This window comes from Lepus europaeus, chromosome 22 (assembly GCF_033115175.1).
Source record: "Lepus europaeus isolate LE1 chromosome 22, mLepTim1.pri, whole genome shotgun sequence".
Classification (NCBI taxonomy): Eukaryota; Metazoa; Chordata; class Mammalia; order Lagomorpha; family Leporidae; genus Lepus; species Lepus europaeus.
This window is the reverse complement of record NC_084848.1, coordinates 26,749,250-26,768,642: the sequence shown is the minus strand read 5'-3', so window position 1 is coordinate 26,768,642 and position 19,393 is coordinate 26,749,250. Positions and strand designations below refer to the sequence as shown.

The window sequence follows — 19,393 nt, the reverse complement described above, 5'->3', positions numbered from 1 at the left end:
CTGGGAGCTGAACCCGGGCGCTCAGATGGGGAAAGCTGGCATCTCAGCCAGTGCCATAACCACAAGGCTAGCCAACTGCCTGCACCAGGTCCTGACTGCTCCGACCCTGTAACACGGCTGCCGACACAGCCGACCGCCATGGCGAGAAGTGCCCGCCCTGCATTTTGTCCATGGCTGCTTGTTTGTGTTATTTTGAACCCAGTTGCTTTGCAGGAGGTTTTTCGAGGCACTTCTCTGCTCTTCAGTGAGCATTAGGCAACAGAACAGCGAGCCAAACGCTGCAAACCGCCCTGTGTTGTAACACGACAAGGACAAACATGAGGAGGTGCCACATTTTCCTGGAACCCCCACTCTTCCCTGAGGACACAGCGGCTGCCAAACCTGACATGTGACGGTCTGACAAACGGACAGAGCAAGCGAGGACATAAATTAGCAAAGCTCCATTTTTTTTTTTAAACTAAGAAATGTTAGATTGAAGTTAGAATATTTTTTTCCTGCTGTGCACTGGCACACTCTGCATTTGCAGCTCTAGTGGGAGCGGGGAACTCAGCTCTGAAAATCCTGGGACTGAGAGGGAACAATGGGTGAGCTGGGGGATGTGCCTGTCCCTGGCCTGGCACCAACTGAGGACAGGCACGAGGGAAGGACGACAGGACGTTGCTTGGAGAAACCCACGAAGCCACGGCTGAGCTGCAGCCAGGGACACTGTGAAAAGCAGACGATGGTGGGGGCAGGGCGGGGTCACTGCCAGAGGCTGGAGTCCCAGGAGGTGGACAGGTGCCCGAGGCTCCCGAGCTGTGAGGCCAGCGGGTGTCATCCTGTCCCTCACAACAACTCCATGGGGGCAGGGCTCATCAACTCCATTTTGCAGATTAGGAAAGCAAGGCTCAGAGAGACTAAGCAACTCGCTGAAGTCAGGAAGTTGGTTGGAGCTGCATCTGGGTCGAATCCAAGCCTCCAGACGCCGAGACCACATCCTCTCCACTCACCTGAGTAGGGGAGAGGTCAGGGGGCTCCGGGACAGCCAGCAACCCAGCAGTGTCACCTTTTTTTTTTTTTAAAGGCTAAGGATCTACAAATACTATTTGCTCATTTGAGAGGGAGAGGGAGAAAAAGAGACAGAGAGAGAGAGAGAGAGAGAGAGAGCAACCCTATTCTCTGGTCCATGCCCTCAGTGCCAGCAATGGCCGAAGCTGGAAGCCAGGAACTCAGTCCAGCTCTCCCATGTGGGTGGCAGGGAGTCAACCCCTTGAGCCAGCGCCACTGCCTCCCAGGGTGTGCCCTAGCAGGAAGCTGGACTGTGGGCCCGGGCGTCTTAGCCAGTGTGCTACTCACTAGGCCACACATCCGTCCCAGTGTCACCTCTTGGGAGAAGCTGGCAGAAGTGACCAGGAGAAGTGGCAGAGAACTTGGATTAGAGCTGGGAGCAGGAGCGGGAGCAGCTGCTGGCCGCTGAAGAGGTGGTGACAGCTGGAGGGCCGTGCTAAGCCGTGAGGCCCCGGTGTGGACACAGGTAAGTGCTTGTTCTGTGAAGTGCTTCCCGTCCCTGTGGGGGCGGCACTGCGGGGAACACGGCCCAGGGCCAGGCCTCACAAAGGCAGGCTTTGGGAGACAACGCAACCACTGCCTTGGGTGACACTGCCTTTTTGTCACTCCCCACTGGTTCCCAGACCAGGGTGCCCAGAGGCACTTACGAGGCCAGTTTGTAAGGCCAACTGCAGCACGCGATTCAGGAAAATCAGCTTGAGTCTCCCTGGGAGAAAGCGAGCAGAGGTTCAGACAGCCACGTGGCTCAGGCGAGCCTTCAGCAGCCGGTGAGCTGTGTGGCTCCCAGCGAGAGGAGGCGGGTGGGCCCTGTCCCCACCCCTGCCACCCCTGCCAGCTGCCCCTCCCTGGTCACAGCACCTAACCTGCTGCCTACCGTCCCTCTCCCCACTACAGTGTGAGTGCCACAAGGACAGGGACCTTGTGGACATCATCATCTGTATGTCTAGTGCAGGTACCTGGAGCAGTACGGACACTTGTCCAAATGGCTGTAAGTGATAATAACACAGAATGGCACTTTCCACGGCCTGGCCCTGACAGAAATGGCTTACAGCCATTTACTCAAATCACCCTCCTATCAGCCTTTGGAGATGCTCACTAATATTACCCCCATTTCACGGATGAGAGGCACAGAGAGGCCCCAGGTCACCCCGCTGGAGGACAGAGCTGGGACCGGGGACTCAGGCTGTCTGGCTGCAGAGGAGAAATTCGGAACCGTTCTCCCTGCTGCCTCCCAATGAGTAAGTGACAAGCACAGGTGCTGTCCAGAGGACCCCGGGTGCAGTGGAGGCCACAGGGAGACCCCTGCCCAGCAGGAAGCCTGCCACCCTTCCTGGAAGCCCTCCCAAGCCGTCTGCGCATTAACTTTTTCTTAGAGCGGGATCAGAAGAGGGAATGGAATGGCAGGGATGCTCAGAAGGAGGGGAGAGGATGATGAGATGCCTTTGTGTGACTCCCACGCTTCATGAGGTGTAGAACCCCTCAGGGCCCCTAAAGGCCAGGGAGGAGGACGGGAGGACCTGAGATCTTGAGAGAGAGATCGAGAGAGAGAGAGAGAGAGAGAGCGCGCAGAGTGAAGCTGTGACTCCCACAGACGCCTCCGGGAGACACCTGGGGTGGAGACGTGAGAGAGCCAAGCGTCTGCTGAGGGCTGGCTGGGACCCGATCCCGGGGGTCTGAGCTTGGCACCGTGCCTGTGGGGCGTGCAGGGTCAGCGTGGGGGGACTGAGCAGATCCCAGGGGTCTGAGCTTGGCACTGTGCCTGTGGGGCGTGCAGGGTCAGCGTGGGGGACCGAGCAGATCCCGGGGGTCTGAGCTCGGCACCGTGCCTCTGGGGCGTGCAGGGTCAGCGTGGGGGACCGAGCAGATCCCAGGCATCTGAGCTCGGCTCCGTGCCTGTGGGGCGTGCAGGGTCAGCGTGGGGGGCCGTCTCAGGGAGGGAATCTGGGCCATGAGCTTTCTGGTCTTTGACCTCAGCTCTTCTAGCCCCTGACCTTGGCCCTGGCCACCCGCCGCTGCACCCTGGTTGCTCACGGATCTGGGAAGGAAGCAGAGGGCCCCCACCCCTGGCTGCAGCCTGCCCCTGCCTGCTGACTCCCGACAGCTTTGGCCTTGGCTGTGAGAGCAGAGCAGGGAGGAGGCGGTGAAGACATGCGTCTGGCCCCAGGGCTGTTTACAGGCTGGGCCGTCTCAGGCCCGATGACAGGTGCCTGCAGCCGGGATGAGGAGGAAGGCTGAGAGCAGCCGCTCTGCCCAGGGCACAGCCTCATACATGGCCGCTGAGGCCAGGGCCAGGGTCAGTGGCGCAGGGACCTGCAAGCGGGCTGCAGCCTCGGCCCCTGGCCTTGCAAACCTCAGGCGGGTGAGCTGGAGAGAGAAACATCTACTCGCTTGGCAGCCAGACCCACTTCTAATTCCTAGGTCTACACTGGCTCCGTGTGTGACCTGGACCACATTTCTTGTGGAGTTGCTATGGTGGGGGGGGTCACTTTGCTGAAACAGATGGGCAGGCTGAGTGGAGCTGGATCCTAGCACGGTCCTGTAGGTGCCTCTCTCCCTCCCTCCTTCTCCCCCACCCCCATCTCCCGCCTTCCTTTCACGGTCTCAAGGAGAGCTCCCTGGCCGGCTGCCCTGCGTGAGTTTGCAAGTTACCGAACTTCGAACTTCACAGAGCCTGGGGTTTCTTATCAGCAAATCGGAAGTGAAAAGTCCTCTCTCGTGGGGCTGCTGCGGACACTAAGCAAACATTCGCGACTCTGAGCACGTCCTTGTCACACGTAACAGTGGCCAGAGCGCCCGCCCTTCCGACCTCACCTGCAGGAATGACGCACACTCCCTCTGAACCCGTCCTCGCTGCCCCAGTGGGCACCGCCACCAGTGAGGAGAGGGGTCTGGGCACGCTCCTGGCTCAGACGGGGCCCCCCCAGCCATCCCCACCACAGCCCTTCCCAGAGCTCCCCAGGCCAGAGACGATGCCACGTGTCGGCTCCAGCCTCCCCTGCTGGGGCAGGGTGGGTGCTCGCTTCAGCCAGAGGCGCCATTCCCAGGAGGCTTCCAGCGCCTTGGAAGAAGCTCTCAGAATCTCTCCCAGCCACAGTCACAGGGCTGGTTCAGCCCAACAACTGGAATTCTGAAAATCTCGTTTCTTGAGGGCAAGGAACTGGGCGTCCCGGAGAACAGGAGCCCCACCCCAGCACAGCTGTTCCCCAAGCCGGGGTCCTCTGGGTGAGCAGACACTAGGGCCAGTGCACAAGAAACTTCACGGGCAGGTGCATCACAGGGTGCTTGGGAGCACAGACCTGGGCTTCCAGGCCTGAATGGGGATCATGACACCTGACACCCAGAGACATCGTTGGAATGCAGCCGGTCTGGCGCCTGCGCCATCAGGGCTCTGGACAGACACCTGCTGAGATGAGGGGGGTGACCATGCACCGGCTGCTGCTCTGACTTTCCCTCAGCTCTCTGCTCCCATGCCCTCCTGGCCCACATCAGCCTCCCAAACCCACCCTCCCCAGGAGCAGGCATCCTAGACCCACACCTAGAACATTGCTCATGCGCAAGGGACAGGAGCAAACCAAAGCACAGCCAAGCTTTCTTCCAGCTGAAGGCGCTAAACCGATCTTCAGACATCGCTGAGCACATAAATCCCCATCCCCTCAAAAATGAACTTCTCAGCCCAGCTCCCCTGAGAAATCCGGCCTCGGCAGGAACACCCCTTGGGACGGGGAGCTCAGTACTTCCGGGTGCAATCTGTTTCACTGCTGGGCACCTGCTTGCTTACAAAATTCCAGTCTAGGAGCCTGATGTTCTGAGCCCTCCGGGCAGCCCCAGGTCTCAGGGCAATGGTTAGGGAGGTCTGGCTCAGCTGCCAATCAGAAACTCCGTGCAAGTGAATCCCGGCTTCACCTGTCCTGGCTGCGTGACCTCGGACAAGTTCCTCCACCTGCTCTCAGCTTCCTTGTCCTCGTCCGTCAAAGGAGGGTTAAAACCCTGAGCTTGCGGGTGGTCGTGCAAATTCACTGAGATACGGCAGGTGAAGGCTCTGGCGTGGTGTGAAGGCTCCGGGACTGGAGGCCCTGCCTTGTTTTCAAGAGGGAAAGGGCCAGAATTCCCTGGAGGGACACAGCAAGCGTCAGCTCCCCCTAGAGCTGCTGGGAGGGGCCTGGGTTCTGAGGTGAACCCATCCACACCAGGCAGACGAAAGCTGATCCCCGGGCAGACAGCTGGAGCCCACCGCCACGGGCCTCGAGCCCTGCGCCAGCTCTGCCTGTCCCAGCAAAGGGGCCTTGGGGTTGACACGGCCAGTGCCAAGCCAGATGGGGCCGCGGCCAACTTTCCAGTCAACCCAGATGTTTGCCTTTCTCGGATGAAAACTCAAAAACGTGGCCTCGGTCCACGTGGCTGTGAGAGCTGCGTGGTCTCCAGGCTCTGGCGGGGCACAGGCAAGCTCTGGGGTGGGATTGTTGATAACTCCCAAGGGTCAGGGAGAGACATGGTGCAGCCAGGGCCTGGGAGGCTGGCTGGGGACACGCTGCATGGCTTCAGAGAGAGAGAGAGGGGAGCCACAGGTGCCAACACGCCTCCCGGAGCCCAGCCCCTGAGGAAGGGGGCTCTGCAGGACCCTGGGAGGAAAGGCATGTCTGGGCCATGTGACAGCATAGCTGTGTTCTGCAGGGACTCTGCCAGTCTGGCCCCAAGCCTCAGAAGCACAAGATGACCGGGGGGAAGCTGTGAAGTCACATGGGCAAGTCACGTGGCTCCCAGGCTGCTCCATCAGGACCCCCTTGACGGGGATGATAAAATATCCCACCCTCCTACCCCCCATCGAGAAGCATAGCCCTGTTTTATCAGAGAAATACAGGCTCAGAGAAGCAAAGCCACTAGGACCAAGAACATTCTAGAACCCAGAAGTCTGCCTGTCTTGCCAATCATCCCCGAAACCCTCCGAGCAGTTTGTCTTCTCCCAATCCTTGCACAGTAGCTCGCTGTCATGACTACTTGAAGAGGCACCCTCACCCCAGGCATGGACACATGGCTGGGTGCTGGCACCCTGTCAACTCAAACACGGTTCCCAGCATCCCTGCCCTCCTCTATACAACGTCCAGCTGCGTTTTCTTGTGCTTTATATGTTTATGTTGCCCTGGTTTTGTTATTTCTCACTCAGTGTGCTGGCATGCTTAGCATTCCAGGGTCCGCCCCCTGGTACCCAGCTTGACAGAGTGTGCCGAGCATAGTGGGGGAGGGAAGGGGGCACCTGGGACACAGCAGGTGGAGGCAGGGGCAAGGACTGAGCCTTGGAGATGTGTGCGTGCGTGTGTGTGTGTGTATGTGCGTGTGCGTGTTGGGGGGTCACAGCACCCGTGTTCATGACCCACAGATCTCTGTGTCCACGCCCCCTGCCTCAGGGCCCTAGTCCTGCATGAACAAAGCTGGTGCCGCTCTGCTGGGAGCAGGGTCCTTGGGCATCGGGCGGGACCAGGTATGGGGCGGGTGGGTGGGCAGGCAACCCTCAGGGTGCAGGGTCTGGCCTTCTCTCCTGCTCCCCACCCTCCCAAGGGAGGGCTGCCCTGCGGTCTGTGGGTGCAGTCGCTGTGCCGAGGGGGCAGGCCCAGGACCTCCCCTGACAGCAGCCATCACTGTCTGGGCCTCACAGGCAGCATGCGTGCATCCCTGCTGGCTCCAGGGCCCTGTGCTCACATGCCCTGCTTCAATCATGTAAGAGATGAGGTGGCGTTGGGACGAAGACTCCAGGCGCAGGTGTGCGGCATGGCAGTTAAGACGCCTCTCCAGACACCTCCATCACATTTCACAGGAGTCCCAGCTCCACTTCCAATTCAGCTTCCCGCTCAAGTGACCCCGGGAGGCTTGAGTACTTGGGCTCCTGCCACTCACATGTGAGACCTTGACAGTTCCAGGCTCCAGGCTTTGGCCTGGCCCAGCTTAAGCTGTTGTAGCCATTTGGGGAGTGAACCAGCAGATGGAAGATCTCTCTCTGTCTCTGACTCTCTGTCTCTCTATCTCTCTCTCTGTGTCATACCACCTTTTAAATAAATGTTTAAAAATAAATAAATGGTCCAGAGTGACTTCCATTTTCATTTTCACTAGTGTCACCTCTTGGGTCCCTGATAGGTACTCTGGTTTCGCACATTGCTGTCAAGTTGGCTCGTGAGTTGAAGAGGAGGAAGTGACCCCAGTGACCCTGCAGGACCCTCCAGCAGACTGCTCAGGGCTCAGGACCGTGCTTGGTGGCCAAACCTCAGACAGCTCAGGACCAGAAGACTTGCCCAGAGCTGGGTCCCTGGAGACAGGAGTGGCCTGGCCCCACTGTCTGCGTCCCCACTGCCCTTGGCACTTGTCTAGTCACTGCACCGGCTCCTCTCTGATGCCACCAGTGGTGTGCGGCCCCCACTCCACCACTATGAGCACAAGGAGAGCAGGTGCTGTTCTTCCCGTGTGGCCGGGGCCTGCACACTCTGGGAACCGTAGTGGGGGCTCGGTCGATGTGAGCGTGATTGACTGGCATGTGAGATGCAGAAGTCAGGGGTGGGCCTGGTGGGAAAGAGGAAGGAAAAGCAGGACAGAGCAAAGGAGCCTGCAGGGGAGATGCACACACACTCCTCTGGGGGGCGCTGGGTCTGCCCCCTTTGCCCTTTCTCCTAATATTGACAAAGAAAATAGCACAGCTGTTCCTTGGCTCCCTGGGGGATTCGTTCCAGGGCCCCAGAGGATGTCGGCATTTGCGGACGCTCAGGCCCTCCACGGGAAAGGGAGAAATACTTGCACATATGCCCATTCTCCTGCAGGATGCTGCTTCAGTACATTCCTGGAAAATGGAATTTATCTTGGTGCAAAGTTAATCGAAATCCAAATTTGAGAAGTCCATGCAAGTGTATAATACGAAAAAGTTATGCATGGGTTTCAAAATTCTTACACCAAAATAAAATTAGCTTTAATTTTTTAAAAAAAAAATTTGCTTATTTAAGAGACAGAGAGAGACAGAGAGAGAGCGCGCGTGTGCACACTCCCATCTGCTGGTTCACTCTCCAAATGCCCGCAACAAATGGGGCTGGATCAAGGGCCAGAGACAGGCACCAAGGCCTCAGTCAGTCCTCCCAGGTGGGTGGCAGAAACACAGTCACTTGAGCCATCGCTGCTGTCTCCCACAGTGTGCATTAGCAGGAAGCTGGAGTCAGAGCCACAGCTGGGAATCGAATCCAGGTCTTCCAATGTGGGATGCATTTTCAATGCCAGGCTATGCACTCACTCCCTAAACTAACATTTTCATTCCATTTTTTACCCCCGTATCTTTAAATCATCTCTAGGTCACTCTTAACATCTTACACAATGTAGGTGCTATGGGGACGATGACAAGAAAAGAAGGAAGTCTGAATGCACTCAGCACAGACACAACCATTGTGGGCCCAGCCACGCAGCCCACGAAGGAGACAGCAGGGGAGCATTGCTCGCACGAACGAGGATCTGTGCAGGGCGGGGGCTACAGCAGGGGATGCCACATAGCCCTGAGGGCATGTGAATTCACCACAAGCCTCAGTGCATGACAGATTCAAGTCTGGCTTTCTGGAACTTTCTGGAATTTTTTTCCAGATATTTTTGCTCTGCGTTTGGCGGAATCTGTGGATGCAGAGCCCACACATACCGAGGCCGACTGTGAGAGCTTCCATTTGTTGACCTAATGCTGAGCGCACGCAGCGTCCCAAGTAATGCCCTCGGCAACCCCAAGAGGCTGCTGCTGCTCCTGCCACGGTCTCCCAGGGCAGGGGAGGGAGGCACGGAGGCGTCCACGTCCAGTGGGCAGGCTGGCCCTGACGTCTGGCAGCTCAGCGCTGACTGCCCTTTGCTGCTACCACACCGTGAAGCTGCCTGTGCTTATTTTCAGTTTGGAAATTATAGTCCTTGCTCACTTGCTCGGGCCTGAGTCCGATGTGGGGAACAGGCCTGCCCCTTCCACCTTTGGGTGCCAGGCCAGGCAGCCCTCAAAGCCTCTTCAGCGAGCCCACTGCTGACAAGTGGAAGAGATGCACGCCAGCATGAGGCCTGGAGTGGCAGGCAGGCTCAGACCTGGCACCTGGTCACCCCCAGCCATGGCATCGAGACCCACGAGAGCAGCGGGAACAAGCCTGAGGCACCGGGGCAGCCTTTGCTCAATGAGTGAATGAACACACGTTAGAGTTCTCCCACCATCCACAAGGGGACAGGGAACTGGGGTTTCCATGCCATGAGACGGAGGGATCCTGGGGATAGACACTCAACGCTGGCCCAAAGATGGGGGCGGGGGGGGGGGGAGCAGGAGGCAGGGTGAGGACGAGGCCTGGGGGCCCCTCCAGAGAGAGAAAGAGGGCATCCCTGAGTCACCAGATCAGGTGCTCTGGGCCCCTGGTGCCTGTGCAGGGGTGCATGTGGGATAGTAAGGCTATGAAGGGGCCCCATACCATGGGATCCCCAAAAATCTGAGCAGGAACCGCTGCTAGAAGGAGGAGCCCCTCACAGGCAGTGGGGCAGGAGGGCTGAGCTGGCTGCACTCAGGAGCCTCTGGGGGCCCCAGAAGCACCCTCAAGGCAGAGCTGCAAAGCCTGCCTGGTCTAGCAGCCTGGCCACCCACCTGCCCGGCCCTGAGACCCTGGGGGTGCGTCCTGCACCCCACCTCCCCTGACCAGGCACCCAGCACTCACCTGGTCTAGGCGGGCAGGGGACACATGAGGTCACCCCCCAGAAGGCCCCCACGCTGCCACAGCAGTCCTCTTGGGTGGTCAGCTCCAGCAGGGGGTTGGCACACTGGAAGAGAGGCATGGGTGCCTGTGACCCCTCTCCCCTCCCCTGTGGTGCACAGGGGTGTCTCAGGAGAGCCCGGGACACACAGCTCGCCCCTCACATTGTGGCGGCCCACGGCATTCCCGAGGAAGTCAGCTGATGCCCCAGAAGAGAACAGAGACGCCTGCAGTCCTCCCTCCCAGACCCTGGGCTCCCAAGCTCTGCCCTGCCGGCTCCAAGGCCTGGCCCCAGTGCGCAGCCGGAGGGTCCCAAGAACAGCTTTTCTTGGCCCACCTGCAGGGTCATGTGTGGTGTGGGCCCTGCTGTGAACAGTGGCTTGGGCTCAGAGACACCACGAGCTGAAGGGCAGGGAGTCCCTAACCTCTCAAGGACTTTCAGGAGGTAACAAACTGCAACCCCAAGGAATAGCACCCCAGGCTGGCCTCACCCCTGTTCCTGGGTGCTTGGCACCCCAAAGCTCACCTGACTTCCCATCAGCTGCCTCTGGGGCAGTGACTGTCTCCCTCCCTGCACCACCAGGGCTTGGGGTGAATCTGTCATTGCCAGTTCCACCTCTCTCTGGGACCCCCATCTCAGCTGCCCACGGGACTCTGTCCCCAGAGCCTCACAGCCTTGCTGTACATGTGCCTGGGTGGTCAGTGCTTGGCCAGCATTCACTGGGCTCAGATTCTAGGCTGCCTGGGCCTGAAGACACTGGGGACAGATCCTCCAGATGGCCACGTCCTTGGGTCCTCTGCTGTGTGCCTGGTACCGGCAGGTACCACGTGGAGCCCAGGCAGCAGGCCCGGCCCCTCCACGCTCAGGCCCTGGGTTTTCCCATGTGGGAAGGAGGAGATGGCAGACACTCAGACCCAAAGGAGAAGGAGAGAGAGGAAGGCAAGCACAGAGTGCGGGAGGGGGAGACTGCTGTTCTGGAAGCCTCCATGACTGGGGCATGAGCCGACTCTCACCTGTCCGTTCACGGTGCTCAGGTAACACCGGCCCAGCAGTCCCTGAGGCCTGAGCACTGCCGGGGGTGGCGGCCGGGGGGGCTCTCCTGACTGAGCCGGGATGGTGTTCCTGTCCCAGTGACCGCGGCCGGAGCTGGCGGGAGGCTGGGCAGGGGGCCGTGTATCCACGCTGTTGTCATCCGGGGCTCTCTCGGTCTCGGGCCGCACCCGGGCCACCTGGTGGACCTGCACGGAGGCCTCGGGTGGGTGGTGAATGTGCACCCTCACCAGCGAGGGGTTCACAGAGGCTGGATGGAGGGGTGGGACTTAGTGCAGGGGAAACGGGGCCACGCCCCCACTTTCCCACCCAGAAGGAGTGCCCTGGGCCCAGTGGGCCACCAACTGCGTGCCTCCCCAAAACTCTCCTCTGTTTCTTCACTCCCTGCCTGGAACCCCAGGAAAGTCCCCACAGTGAGGACGGGGCGCAGCTCAAATTCCTTCCCCGTGGACTTTGCCTATGAAGTCGCGCGCTTGATCCTACCTCCCCCCAGGGCCCTGAACAGTCCTCGGGGCACACAGAAACCCCTGCTCCCACACCCGGGCCTTTGCTCACGCCAGCCCCTCTGCTTAATCAAACGCTACCAGGCAGTGAAGGCTAACTCAAGTGCATCCCTGCTGCATGGCCTCCCCCAGAGCTCCAGGTTCAAGGGTTTCTCCCCTCCTGGCCTCCTGCAGGAATCCATATTATTATGATTTTTGCACCCTTCATTTGGCACTAATCATAGGAGCGGGGAAAATGACATCTTGTGTGTTGATTTCCCCTGCAGCCTCCTTCTGTCGAGCATCCTTGACTGCTCAGCGGAAGGGGTTAGAGAAGGTCAGGCAATGTCGGGGAGCCCCGAGGGGTCTCGGCAGTGAAGGCAGCTTCCCTGTCCCAGCCAGCACAGGCACAGGGACGCCAGCCACCCTCCCCGGCGCACCTGCCGGGCCCAGCCGCGCTGGCACTCACCGAGCTGGTTGGAGAGAGGCAAGGTGAAGGTGGACTGCTTCAGGGGGCCTTCCAGCAGGGCCCCGCGGCGAGAGCCCCGCTCCGGGGGCTCCCTGTCCAGCTGCGGGATGGGCAGGTGGCAGAACTTTCCGGTGGAGTTGGAGGGGCACCAGCATTCGTCCCTGCCGATGCAGCGGCCTCCGTTCAGGCAGGGAATCTGGCAGAAATCTACAAGGTCGACCCTCAGGGTGACCGGCGGGGGAAGACACACAGCACCCACCGCAGAGCCAGCAGGTGACAGCAGATCAGCAAGGGGCACAAGACCCCACATCTCACGGCTTGGAGAGCCCAGCACCCGCTGAAATGGAGGGACTTTCTCCAGGGCCCAGGAGCGAAGAAGGATCCACAGTAGCCCCCTCCCCACCTTGCCCCTCTAAAAAGCCCTCTCAAACCTTTCTCTGTCCCCTACAACAACCTGGGGTATGCGGCAGTGGCGTTAACATGAACCCACTCACTCCTGTGTTGAGGAATCAGAGAGGTTAGGTGACTCGCCCAGAGTCCCACAGCTAGCCCAAGGCAGAGCTGATGAACTCAGCTCTCCATGTCATGGGAGCAGGGGACTTCCTGCCTATAGGTCCAGTCTAGGGCAGCCTGTCCCCCTGTCCCCACCCCAGGGCCAGTCTGGAACCATCTCGGGCGAAGGGACTCACAGATGCGGAAGCCGGACTGGGGGTCATGCCCATGGCCCCCCTGGCTGTACAGGGTGGTGGTATCACCCCGCTCACAGCTGTTGGCACAGTGCCCGCGGGCACAGGTCTGCTTGCAGATGGTGGGCGTGAAGACGATCTTGATCTTCTTGATTTTCTCCGTGAGGTTCAGCCCTGCAGAGAGAGGGCTTGGGTCCAGGGGGCGGGGCTGAGACTCGGTCCACCTCTCCCACCTGGGTGGCAGGCCGTTTTCATACAGAACAAACCAAAGAAGGAGGCAGGCGCAGGCAGACCCAGGGAAGGGAGGGGTGTGCATAGCGGAGGGGTGGCAGGAAGAGGAGGAGTCCCTGGGAGGTGGGGACTGTCCACGGAATGATGGGATGGAGGCTTGGAAAAGCAGGGAAAGGGGCCTGGAGTTGCAGTGCAGGGGGTTAAGCCACTCCTGCAACACTGGCACCACTCATGGACACTGTCTGCTCCACTTCTGAGCCTCCTCTCTACTAATGGGCCTGGGAAAGCAGTGGAAGATGGCTCAAGTGCTTGGGCCCCTGCACCCATGTGGGAGACCTGGAAGAAGCTCCTGGCTCCTAGTGCTGGCTGTTGCAGCCATCTAGGGAGTGAACCGGCAGATGCAAGTCTCTCTCTCTCCCTCTCTCCTTCTCTCATAACTCTGACTTTCAAACTAAATAAATGAATCTTAAGAAAAAGAAAAAGGAAAGGCAGGCCTGCAGGAGCCGCTCTCAGGAATGGATGGGACAGCAGGTGTGAGTTCCGGGGGATGCTGGGGACCCCCTGTGGGCAGCAGAGGCCCCGTGCAAAGGAAGCGACTGGCTGGCTTGGTCTAGAAGGGGTGGAGTTGGCAGGAAGTAGGAGGAGGAAAGACTGAGGCCTGAGAGTTCAGGTTCAAGGTTGGTGATAGAGGCAGCAAAGGCAGGAGGGGATCACAGGTGGGCAGAAATCTCAGTCAAACCCAGATTGGCTGGGAGCCCTGGAACCTGGCCTAAAGCAGGTGTTCAAATACCAGGTGCTGATTGGCTGAAAGAATGAGGGGAGATGACAGTGCAGCCCCTCTGTGAGAGGTAGGGGGAGAGGGGAGGTCGGAGATGGAGATGCTTGACTCTGACCGGCCCTGAGACAGGGTGTCCTTACCCCAGGGGAATGCAGCCTGCGGGGCGCCAGCCCTCGGCTCCAGGCCAGCGGCCACAGGCAGGGCGTTGGAAGTCAGCTGGCCGCTGGCAGCAGCGGCTGGGTAACGTCGGACGGTCCGGGAGAGCCCCGTGTGCTGCTGGGGGGGCCTGGTCTGGCTGAGCCCACTCAGGGTCCTGTGGAGGCAACCGGGGCACAGGGGCTTGAATATCCCAGGAGGAGGTCTCCAGGCCCTCCCTCCTGCTGGTTGCTTGCTGTCCCCTCCCCAGCAGACTCCTGGCCACGGAGGTGCCTGAGGCCCAGGAGGACCGAGCTAAGGTTAGGCAGCCAGCTCTGGGGTTACCCACCCTGATGGAGCCAGGCTTTGGCTGGGTGCTTCTGGGCAAGTCACTTGGCCTCTCTGGGCCTCCGAGCCCTTGATTGCAAAATGAAGGTGCTAGACTAGGAGGCTCTGACACACTGGGAGTCTTTAAGATCCCACTTATGGATGAGCCCCTGCCCTGAAACCAAGTCCCGTCCCCTCCCCTGCAACACAGCCCTTCACCCGAATCACCTTGCACCCAACGGTGCAAGCTCACAGAGCCTGGAATCTGCCTCTCACTTGTTTTTATTGTATAAACGGTAGAACAGCGACATCTAAGGGGGGGGGGCATGAACACATCACACCCTCCCACGCTGGCGCAGCAAACACTTCTGCCTGTGGTCTCGTAGATGCCCACACCTGTTAGCATCACCTGCAGATGCAACTGGAGCTGATTTCACTTCCTGTTACATCACAGCGTAGGCAATTCTTTGATTTTTTTTTAATATTTATCAAGCTCATTGCTACATGTAGTCTATCTTCAGATAAAACACAACGTAAGGTCTGGCGCTGTGGTGTAGCGGGTAAAGCAGCTGCCTACAGCGCCGGCATCCCACATGGGTGCCGGTTCAAGTCCCTGCCACTCCACTTCCAATCCAGCTCCCTGCTGATGCACCTGGGAAAACCAATGACCAAACAAGGACAAAATGGGGAAAATATGCACAACCTTATTGTGGACAAGAAAACAACCTCTAGGATAGCTAAAGAGTTCCTAGAAACAAAAAAGACAGAGACTAACAGCCCTGGAAGGAAAAAAAAAAGCAAAGAATGTGAAAGAGCAAGTCACAGAAAAATAATGTTTCCTACAACCCAGAAAAATACGCTCAGCCTTTCTCCTTAGAAGAGGCGTGCAGGTGAAAGATTTTTAATCCATCGCTTAGCAAAGATGCAAAAGTTTAATCACACACTCATTGGGCGAGATGGCACAGAGGCACACTCTCAGGTGCAAACTGGAACGGCCCTCGTGGAGAGCAGCGTAGCCACGTCATGAGGCATGGATGCTTGGCCCCTGCAGCTCCAGCACCACCAAAGGAGTTCAAAGGCTCTGGCCCACCGCGAGGTTCGAGTTTGGCACAGTGGCTAAGATGCCACTGGAGATGCCCACATCCCATGTCAGAGCGCCTGGGCTTGAGGCCCAGCTCTGCTCTTTTTTTTTTTTTTTTTAAGATTTATTTTATTTATTTGAAAGATAGAGTTACAGAGAGGTAGAGCCAGAGAGAGAGAGAGAGAGAGAGAGAGAGAGATCTTCCATCTGTTGGTTTACTCCCCAAATGGCTGCAACATCAGGGCTCAGCCAGGTCAAAGCCAGGAGCCAGAAATCCTACCCAAGTCTCCCACATGAGTGGCAGGGGTCCAAGCACTTGGGCCTCTTCTGCTGCATCTTCCAGGCCCATTAGCAGGGAGCTGGATCAGAAGTGGAGCAGCAGGGCTGGTGCTGTGGCATAGCGGTTAAAGCTGCTACCTTTATGGGCACCAGTTTGAGTCCAGGCTGCTCCACTTGCAATCCAGTTCTCTGCTTTGGCCTGGGAAAGCAGCAGAAGATGGCTCACGTCCTTGGTGCACCCACGTGGGACACCTGGAGGAAGCTCCTGGCCCCTGACTTCAGATCAGCCCAGCTCCAGTGTTTGTAGGCATTTGGGGAGTGAACCAGTGGGTGGAAGACCTCGCTCTCTCTCTGCCTCTCCTTCTCTCTCTGTAACTCTAACTTTCAAATAAATAAATAAGTCTTTTTTAAAAAATTTTTATTTTATTTATTTTTAACAGGCAGAGTGGACAGTGAGAGAGAGAGACAGAGAGAAAGGTCTTCCTTTTTGCCATTGATTCACCCTCCAATGGCTGCTGCGGCCGGAGCATTGCACTGATCCGAAGCCAGAAGCCAGGTGCTTCTCCTGGTCTCCCATGTGGGTGCAGGGCCCAAGCACTTGGGCCATCCTCCACTGTCTTCCCGGGCCATAGCAGAGAGCTGGCCTGGAAGAGGGGCAACCGGGATAGAATCCGGCGCCCCAACCGGGACTAGAACCCGGTGTGCCGGCGCCGCAAGGCGGAGGATTAGCTTGTTAAGCCACGGCGCCGGCCCCATAACTAAGTCTTTAAAAATAAAAAAAGAAGAAGAGGCGGAGCAGCGCTCTGATACAGGATGCCGGCATCACAAGGGGTGGCTTAGGCCACTGCACCACAGCACTGGTCCCTATCCACACCACACTCTTGCAAAGCTCTCTACATGTTTCCTTTCCTCCCCTTAGTACCCCCCCAATATATCACACACACCTGAGCCCACACCCAGGGCCCCAACCAAGACACCTGAAAATGTCCCAAATCATACAGGAGCAGGGTTATTCCCAGAGGCCCTGTTTTGCAATGGCATGTTTTGTTGTTGTTGAGAATAGGAACAACTTAGGTGTCCTGTGGGAGAGAGCTGGCTAAGCTAAGCAGGGTTGGAACAAGGCACCTCCCACCCACCGGTGTGGAAAGGCCCCACCTTCCGCCACAGCGAGCAAACCCACTGGCTGTTTTTGGACAGACTGACCTAACCATGGTTTTCACATTTCTAAATGGTTGGGGGGGGCGGGGGGGATCAGAAGAATCGTATTTCCATGACATGAGAAAATGATATAAAATTCAAATTTAAGTTTCCATAAATACAGTTTAATTGGAACGCGGCCACACTCATTGTCTGAGTCTTTCGCTCTCCGACGGCGTAGCTGAGCAGTTGCAGAAGCCATCTGTCACAGCGAGCCCAGATATTTACTGTCTGGCCTTTTATGGAAGAGATTTGCTGGCTCCTGGTAGAGGGCAGATGAACTTCTGGGTGAAAATACAGATCATCCGCATGCATGGTGCATTGCTTCACATATTCATAAAGCAACCTTGGAAGAATGCCCCGGAAAATTAGTGACGGGGGTTACCTGGGGGGTGGGGGGGAGAGCGCACAGGGAGGGGGCGGGGTGGAGGGGAATAAACACAACTCAGGCCCCGTGCCAAGGACGCACATCCCAGGCAGCCTCTCGTGTAGGCCCTGCCGTGCCCCCAGGAGTTAGACACTCACTGTGCCCATTTTAGAGAAGTGGAAACACAGGCTGCCGAGGGGCCCTACCTTGCTGAAGTGTGGAGGCCAGGCTACCTAACCAGGTCCCCCACCCTCCTCCCATCCTGAGCCCACCCAACCATCCACCCCCATGGCCACTTTGCAGATGAGGGACAGAGGCTGGGGAGGGGTGAAGAAGAGCCGGCCTGGGCCCGCAGGGAGGAGGGCCCGGAGTCTGGGCTGGGCTGCAGGAGGAAAGGCCAACTCCTCTCCTCCCACTCACTCAAGAAGCACTCGCCGAAGGTCTGGCGCGTGCTCCCGGGTCTCAGCTCCATTGGAGGTCCGACAAAGGGACCAGCACCCAGGCAGGGTGAGGGGGCCCGGGAGGGAGGGCTAGGCTGTGAAGGGCGGGGGGCTTTAGTGATGGCTATTCTGCTGGTGGAGGGATGAGGTTGGGGGGGGGGGGCGGTTGTTGACCAAGGTCTGGGCTGGCAGGGGGCGAGCACAGGACCAAGAAGGAAGCATGGATTCGAGGAAGATCTAAGGCCCGGAGATGGAGATAATTCCCAGCCATAGCTTAGGCAAATGGGTGGAGGGAGGCCCAGGAACCAGGACCTCAATGGTAGGGACCCCAGAAGCAGAGGACGGGCTCGGTTTGGGACGCGCTGAGGGTTCCGTTCCTCTGGATGGATCTCAACGCAGAAACACTGGGAGGCCGGACTCGGGAGAGAGTTGGGGGGCTGCAGACCCCGTGAGGGTGGGCCTGGGATGGGGGCTTCCCACATGAGGAGGTGGTGGCTACAGAACTAAGGGGCGGGCAGGAGAGTTTGTCACTTCCAGCCTGGGGCCTTGATTCTGCTCATGTCTCCCGGGTTAAAAAAGGGAAGTCTTCGCCAGCCCTCGACACCTGCTAGCGCCGGTCCGCTAGCGCGCGCCGTGCCCAATAAACCAGCACCAGCCCCTCTGCTCGCTGAGGACATGTGGGCCTGCTGCTGGTGAGCCTGGAGTCTTCTGTGCACACAGACGTCCGTCACAGTTTCTGCTGATAAAACTGCTCCCGGCCCCAATCGTGGATTTAACCCTCGTGACAGTTTGTGCTACTCCTTGTGACTTCCAGGGCTCTGACACCTAAAACTCTGAGAAATGTCAAGAGAAGCAGGAAGGGTGGAGGGGGCGTGGCCAGGGAGGGGGAGGGGGCAAGGAGAAGGCCCGTGAGGAGGGCCTCTCTCAGCTTCTGGCCACAGGTTCCGGGCTGCTCTTCCTCTAACTGCAGCCCCACCCAGTGCCCGGGTGTCTCCCAAGGGGCTTGGTTTCCCCTGCAGAGCTCCGCACCCCCAGGCCAGATGCCAGGGACCAGCTGGAGGAAACTGGGAGGCCACGTGCTCAGAGGGTCCATGTCGGGGGTGGGGGGGGCCCGCACCCGCCGGCTCCCAGCACACTTGATGGGGGCAACGTCTACACTGCCATCTGCAGGTGACTCCCAGGTGTCTCGAGACCACTGCCGCTGCTGTGCCTGCTGTGCCCTCCCCATCCAGCCCCTTTGGCCTCTCCAGTCAGCCCAAAGCCCCCACTGGGCCCCACGTGGCTGCCACAAGTCCTATCCCCCTCGGGCCCCTAGCTCTTTCTGTGTGTGGCACACGTGGGCTGAGAGGGCTAGAGAGGCCCCAGGAGACTGCCCGGCTGGGGTGGGGAGGGCGTGGAACCCTGGGAGTCTCTCCAGCCCACTGCTGCACCTCTGTCTGCTTCCCAGCCAGCTCTGGAGGCAACATGGCGTCCCTGATCCCAGTGGGTGGGTGTGAGGCGGGGGACCCTGGGAGGCCTGACCCCTGCCTCAGCGGCGCCTTGGTTTCCCAAGGGCCCAGAGCCTCCCATTAGCCTTGTCCTCTCCTCTGTCCCTCGTGAGCACTTCTCCACCGACACTGTCTCCCTGTCCCCTCCTGCCTGGAGAGGGAGCAGGCGGGGGAGCCGGGGCAGGCTGCCGGGGCTCCCCCTGGGGCACCTTGGGGGCAGAGTGGCAGGACAAGGTGGCCCCAGGGGACTGCCCAGGGCCCCAGGAAAAGCCTCCTCCTCCCACCAGGAAGAGCCACTCCAGAACCCTCTGTCTGCCTGCCTCTGGGCCACAGGACCACCCGCAGGACGGAAGCTTGGCCAGGGACACGTGCTCCCTCCACGGAGTCACCACAGCACCGAGCACACAGCTGTTGCCCCAAGATACCGATCACATTGAACTTGGGACTTCCCCAGGGCTTCTCCCAGCTAGGAGGCCGTCTCCCCAGCCAGCTCGGGGAGAGCCTGGCTTTTATGAATTCATCACTCAGCCACTGCCCAGTATGCTGGGGAGCCCCTTGCAAGACGCACAGTCCCAGCCGGCACGAAGGGCTTGGGATCCAGACAGGGCAGGAG

At 59.0% G+C, this 19,393-nt stretch overlaps 1 protein-coding gene across 1 annotated transcript in view; it reads right to left on the bottom strand.

The window, feature by feature from the left end:
- LTBP2 (latent transforming growth factor beta binding protein 2) overlaps nt 1–19,393 on the bottom strand; it is an 89,251-nt gene that overhangs the window by 36,543 nt on the left and 33,315 nt on the right. The window contains exons 4-8 of the mRNA XM_062181633.1: nt 13,608–13,780; nt 12,462–12,632; nt 11,773–11,979; nt 10,785–11,071; nt 9,735–9,837 (exon numbers count right to left, since the gene is read on the bottom strand). Coding sequence (XP_062037617.1) covers nt 9,735–9,837; nt 10,785–11,071; nt 11,773–11,979; nt 12,462–12,632; nt 13,608–13,780 — 941 coding nt within the window. The remainder of the gene's footprint in view (nt 1–9,734; nt 9,838–10,784; nt 11,072–11,772; nt 11,980–12,461; nt 12,633–13,607; nt 13,781–19,393) is intronic.